Source organism: Equus quagga, unplaced genomic scaffold (genome assembly GCF_021613505.1).
Source record: "Equus quagga isolate Etosha38 unplaced genomic scaffold, UCLA_HA_Equagga_1.0 HiC_scaffold_7998_RagTag, whole genome shotgun sequence".
NCBI classification, from domain to species: Eukaryota; Metazoa; Chordata; class Mammalia; order Perissodactyla; family Equidae; genus Equus; species Equus quagga.
In genome coordinates, this window is record NW_025794674.1 from 29280 (window position 1) to 35779 (window position 6500).

Genomic DNA, 6500 nt, shown 5'->3' on the forward strand with positions numbered 1-6500 from the left:
GAGTGCTTCTGGGAGGCAGAGAGCCATGGCTGGGCTGTGCAGGTGGGTAGAAAGTAGACAGAGGTGAGGGCACGTCACACAGATTGTAGTGTCACCAAGGCAAGGGGCAGGATGCAAAGCAGAGGGTCTGTGTGGGTGACACGCTGACCTGGGAGTGAGGAGTTTGCCTGTGCATTGCGAAGTGTCTTTGTCACGTCCCCGCTCAGCCTACGCAGCGGCCGTGGTTTTGAGGAGCCGCATCACGGAGCTGCAGGAGCAGAGTCTGCACAGCCCACAGCCTGTGTGGCGCTCGGGAGTTCCAGGTTGTCACCCTGTGCAGCGGCTCTGGCTGCTGTTTGGGTTTGTCACACTTTCCCGCAATTCCTTTTCTGTTTTCCAGCTATGCTTCAAATGGGTCTGTGTACTTTGACACGGTGAAGTTTGCTTCTAGTGAGAAACACTCCTACGGGAAGCTGGTGCCCGAGGCTGTTGGGGATCAGAGAGCCCTGCAGGAAGGGGAAGGTAAACAGCGTGGGGGGCGGGGGCTGCGGCCTCGCAGATGCCACTGCCGGCACCTCGATGCACCGGGGACTGCGTGTTTTCACCTGACGGGATTGGAGGGTTTTCTACACTGAGCCTGTGACATGGTATTTTTTAAGAAACAAAGAAGTGAGCGTATAAGATGCCGTCTATTTTAAAAACTACAGCACACCTTGGGGCCTTGATCCACAGCGCTGGCATTTGTCTATTTATCGGCATCCAGAGCCCCTGAGGGTCAGGGTGGGTTGTAGGACGCTGTGTGTGAGTGAGTGTGTTGGAAAACCCAGAGCTGGTGTGTTAAGAACATGCAGATGATGACCTGCTGAACGAGAGGGCACAAGCCACCCACACAGGGTCGGCAGGTGGCACCCTGGGTGTCCCAGCCGTCCTGGCGGTGCCCGTGGGGAAAGGTGAGCATCCACAGAGGTGCAGGACAGGGCCAGGGCACGGGCACGCCAGAGCCCCTCGCTGCTGCAGAGTACGACTGCCCCATCCTGGGGACCCAGGTGCCACAGAGCCTCACAAGACCCTGGACGCATCATATCGTGTCTGCAGCTGGGGCTGTGGGTGGATTGGACCTCCTCAGAGGCCCCTGTGTCCTGATGGCTTTTTGTTCATATTCTATCACTATTTTCTTCGTAGTTATCTTAGGATTACAGTTAGTATGCTCTGACTGGAATTTCTATCAGCTTAACATCAGTAGCATACAAAAACTCGGCTCCTGTAGCTCCATGCCCACACCCTTTTAGTTAATCCTGTCACAAAATTACATCTTTGAGGGGCCGACCCCGTGGCCGAGTGGTTAAGTTCCTGTGCTCTGTTTCCGGTGGCCCAGGGTTTTGCCAGTTCAGATTCTGGGAACGGACATGACACCGTTTCTCTAGCCATGCTGAGGGGAGGTCTCACATAGCACAACCAGAAGGACCTAAAACTAGAATGTACAACAATGTACTGGGGGCTTTGGGGAGAAGAAGAAACAAAAAAGAAGGAGACTGGCAACAGATGTGAGCTCAGGTGCCAATCTTTAAAATTAAAAGAAAGTAAGCAATTATAAACCTATTTTTTTTTTTACATTAGTATTTTGTGTCTTGGGAAATTTGTAAATACTGTTTATAATTTCTAAAAACATGTTACTTCATAGTAAAATCTTTTAATAAAATAGAAGACATGTTTACTAATACACGTAACTTTTAGGGTGGTTTTGTAATGAGAAGCCAACAGTAGAGAAACATACAGTTAATAATTAATGCCTAATATTTTATCTTATTTAGAGATTATCTGGATATTTAACGAATCTTTATCCCTTAAATTAACCTAGCAACTTCAAAGTTTCAAGTTAGCAAGCAGATTTTGGAAGCTGTTTTAGGTACATGCACCATAACTCATAATTATTGTTAAAAGTTCCCCCAACACTCATCTTTTTCACAACTACTAGTTACTTGTTCCCAATAATCATTTAGATTGCCTACAAGACTTCACGAGACATTAGACAAAATTAGCCATCGTTTTAGTTATTATGCTTGTTAACCAGTTTTGTAACGGAGATAACATCAGCTTATGTGACGGATCAACGTAGAATGAAGGCCTCGTGTGCGCATCATATCCGATGCTGACGGCTCAGGGGACAGGCCTGTGTTAATCAAACAAACAAACTTAAACAAGCTTTCGTTTACAAACATTATTGCCTATCACGTCAGCTTGAAAGACATTTGGCTTAGTTGCATTTAGAAAAACAAAAATTTTGTGAGCGCTTACTTTAAGTCAGTGGAATAGAGCTCTTTAGAAATCGTACCATCCGGAGGTAAAATGCCACACGTTTGTAACACACATATATAGACACAGACAGACAGACAGACAGATAGACAGACAGACACAACAAAGATTTTCCTTAGATTTCTGGGCTAGGGTGTTTTCATAGCAGATGGCTTCTGCAAACACTTCTTTTCCCATTTCTTTCTTTCTTCCTTTCAGTCTTAGGAATCTGGGATGGGAACATTCTCCCTTTTGTCAAGCACTTGCATGTCATAGCGTGAAGCCAAACAGAGTTCAGAGGAGAGGCTGCCCCTTTGGGATCTGGTGAGGCTTTTTTAGAAGCTTGATTTCCTGCTTTTCTTTTAATTAAAGTTTAAATTTAATGAAAATTTTTAATTTTTGCTATAAAGTCCGAACAACTTCTTGCAACAGTGTAATGGGTCCTAAATCTACTGCTTGTGAGTGTTACTCCCTAAAGAAAGGTCGTAAACAGTCTCTTACATGCCTCGGTTTCTCCCTCGGGCAGTCTAGAACCTCTGTGGGGGCCAGAGTGCGGGTGACCAACCCTTGCATGTGCTTCCCGGACGAACCATGATTAGTTAATGAGAATGATGGTGGAATTCCCTAGGGGCCGCTGCACGTCATGAGGCATTCTATCCTCCAGCACACTCCGTGAGGTCCTCAGTCACCCGACAACGCCATTTGGCCGGGAGGAGCAGTGGCCCTTCTCTTCAGAGCTGAACACGTTCACTCTCTCATTTCTCTATCAAGCAGTTTGTTCACACTTTATAAACACAATTCTTTTCCATTTAAAGCCAAATTAAACAGGTCAGCCTGCCCCATTCACTCCAAAGTTCTCCCTTGGCTCCCCTGGCCTGGGCATTCCCCCGAGGTTCCTCTTACCGAGGGTGTGTGCTGGGGCCCCCTTGTGACTCTTAGTCTTAAGGTTAGAAACAGCTCATATAAACTCTGGACCGTCGACTTAAAATAAGGAGGCCTGGGTTTCAGGAGAACGCACCAGGGTCACCTGAAGAATGCAGTGATGTGGGGGGCTCAATGGGCCCATGCTCGTACCGAATGCCAGTTCAGTGTAGGTTCCAGGCGCTCTCTGGTGGGTTTCTCTGAAATCCTTCTGACTATGCCAAGAAATGTCGATGAAAATAATCCATAACCAACCTATAATTGAAAATTGGGCTGAGTTTATTGTGAGCCAGATCTGAGGACTAGCTTAGCCTGTGGCCTTCCTTCTCCAAAGAAGGAAGGGCCCCCAAGAAGAGGGAGTGTACAGAGTGGTTCTATACCGTCAAAGAGCATCTATCACATATGATTGAAAGTTCCTTTCACCAGAGTCTCGGGATTGCCCTGTGAGCACAGCTATTCACACAGCAGGTGGTGGGTCAGCTGTCTCACTGGACACAGCGGATAGTTGGTCTGCAGTCTCGAGCTGGGTGGTTATAGGTGAGCACAGCAATCAGTTTCTAGCCTAGGGAGAGATGCTCATCCTTAAGGAAATGCCAACGTGGGGGAAGTTGCACCTTTATCTTAAGGCCATTTGTTCTTGTCTTTGGGACACAGCAAATGCTTCAAGCAGGCATACAGTGCATGCTCAATGGCCACGTTAGGCCGTTTTGGAAAAAAAACAAGGTCAGGCCGAATTAGCTTTAGACCAAATGGCTTCCTCATAGACTCCAATAGATCCTATTGTTAGCTATTTGTTTATCAATCCAAAGGAAACCGAATCACTACCTCTGAGAGACATCTGCTCTCCCATGCTCATTGCAGCGTTATTCACAATAGCCAAGACATGGACACGACCTCAGGGACCTTCAACAGACAAGTGGATAAAGAAAATGTGAGAGAGAGACAGACAGATAGCGGTATACTATTTAGCCATAAACAAGGAAGTCCTGCCATTTGCAACAACATGGATGCACCTTGAGGGCATTATGTTAAATGAAACAATTCAGACAGATAAAAAATACTGTACGATATCACTTACATGCAGAATCAAAGAAATGAACTCATAGAAACAGAATCGAATGGTGCCTGCCAGAGGCAGGGGGTGGGGGAGGTGGAAATGGATGAAGGGGTCAAAAAGTCCAAGGTATCTTTATTTATAAGATAAATAAGTTCTGGGAAGCTAATGCACAGTGTGCTTAATATAGTCAACAATACCATTTTGTATATTTGAAAGACGTTAAGAGAGTAGATCTTGAAAGTTCTAATCACAAGAAAAAAAATTGTCACTGTGTGAGGTGATGGATGTTACTTATTGTGGTGACCATTTCACAATACATACATACATCAAATGATTATGTTGTACATCTGAAAGTAATACAGTGGTATATCAATTATATCGCCATAAAACTGGAAAGAAAAAGAAAACATTTGAAAAGAGCTTCTGCGATGGAACACTTTCCACTCGGTGCTTTGATATCGATTTCCAGTGAAGTCACTGCCCCCTGGAGTTCCTGAGAAAAACGACTGAGTGTGAACAAGACCCCCTGCTCAGAGTTAGCATGCTGAGCGAGAAATGGCAGAAATCAGTACATCTGAGTCATATGCAGATACGGATTAATCAAGGCATTATTAACTCAGAAATATCAAAGTTCCTCATTACTCGAATTTAACTGAGCCAAAAGGTGTTTGTATTACAAAAACTTTGCCCCCTGAAAGGAAGAACTTTTTAGGGAGGAAAATGCTTCTATCATTCTGTTCCTAGCATTAGCATTCGCTAGTTCATATCTAGTAAAGCCCTCCCCACAGACGCATCATTAATAAAACACTCAGAATGGCTTCTCTCAAAAAAAAAATAAATACATCTGTTGATGAAAGTGTCCTCCATGGGCAGGCCGTGGGCCCCCTCTGGCCAGACCCCCTTTTCACCTTTGGGGCCAAGCAAGCCTCTGGGTGGCTCTGGGCTCTTGCCCCGGAGGGAGGAGCTGGCAGGAAACCAGAGCCTCCCTTTCTCAGGTGGATCCGTGGGGAGGAGAGGGGAAGGGAGCTTATGGCCCCAGCAGGCTGGGCTCCTGCTGGTGGCACCAAGGAGAATGACATCTCTGGCCTGCAGGTGTGGGACCCGTACCCAAGGTGTCCAGCCGTCTCCTTCCTCAGGACAGGGGACAAGGGCAGTCTGAGGAAGGTGCCAGATCAGGGAGGCAGCTCGATTCTCTTACACCCCATCTCTTTACCGTTCTCCTTCCTGGGTTATTTTGAGCCAGCTTCCAGATCTGATGTGATTTCATCATTTGAGCAGCCTCTTCCTCTCCATCTGGGCCTTCAGACAGGGTGGGAGCTTCCTGAGGCTGAATTCTTTTCCTGGAAAAGACCTCCCTGGCTGCCCAGGCCTGATGTGGTTCAAGACACGCCCTCTGGCAGGTGCCCGGTGCTAAGGCAGTGCCATGCGCCCTGGTGCAGCTGTGTCCTGAGGGCCCGGTCTCTCCACTGCGGGGCAGGCCCCTCGTTCCAGAGGGTTGCTGCAGACACAGCTTCCTCCCACAACCGATTTAAGCAGAAGGACGTTCCTTCAGGTGCTACCGGCCACTTGGCAGAATTGCTGGGGCTTCAGGCTGGAGAATCTCAGTGAGGATGAAGGTCAGCTTCACACCGCAGAACAGGTGAGGTGTGGATGGCACGCCCTGCACGACCACCCTGCCAGCCCTGCACACAAGGGCCTGCAGCCTGCTGCCCCTAAGAGCCGGGTCAGGAGCACTGTCGTCACCACCTGGGCACAGGCTCCTAGCCCACAGACAGACCCTGGCGGTCCCTGCTTCCTTATCGCACCAGATGCTGAGTTCAAGCCTGAGGCAGGGGCGCCTGGAGAGCCCAACTCATCTGGGCTCTCCGCGGATTTCCTGCTTTTAGCACTGAAACACCCATGTCCCAGAAACCCTTCCAGCAGGGACAAGCCAGGATGGCTGCTTTGCTCACTTCTTGGAGCTGCCAGAACAAATGACCACAAACAGGGAGCTTGAAGCCACAGGAATTCATTCTCTCCCTTTCGGAGGCCCTGGGGGAATCCTTCCTGCCTCCGCCGGCTCCTCCTGGCACCGCCTCACCCTCCGTGCCATCCTCACTTGACTCCTCACCAACAGCACTCCTCCCCTTTGTCCCTCACAGACTCCCCGCCTCCCGCTCCTCCCAGGTGTGAGTCATCGCCTCGTCCCCTCCCAGTCTCATGCATCGCACTCATCCCCATCGTCCGCCATCGCCTCACCTCCTGGCGCTCC

General features: G+C 48.6%; 1 protein-coding gene and 1 long non-coding RNA gene across 5 annotated transcripts in view; one reads left to right on the forward strand and one right to left on the reverse strand.

Annotated features, from left to right (window-relative positions):
* Nucleotides 1–3283, forward strand: part of LOC124232576 (cysteine--tRNA ligase, cytoplasmic-like) — a 26038-nt gene extending 22755 nt beyond the window's left edge. For 3 of the 4 annotated variants that reach the window (XM_046649527.1, XM_046649530.1, XM_046649529.1), the window contains 2 exons: nt 380–501; nt 2491–2654. In XM_046649527.1, the coding sequence (XP_046505483.1) occupies nt 380–501; nt 2491–2552 (184 nt within the window). In that variant the 3' untranslated portion in view covers nt 2553–2654. Of the gene's footprint in view, nt 1–379; nt 502–2490; nt 2655–2899 lie in introns of those variants that run through there. The other variant, XM_046649528.1, reaches the window with a different exon arrangement.
* LOC124232577 (uncharacterized) lies at nt 1650–6481 on the reverse strand. The gene is made up of 3 exons (XR_006886889.1): nt 4018–6481; nt 3346–3754; nt 1650–2149 (listed from the first exon to the last, which is right to left on the reverse strand). It is a non-coding gene; the product is annotated as an uncharacterized LOC124232577 (long non-coding RNA).
* Between the last annotated feature and the right edge of the window lie 19 nt (nt 6482–6500).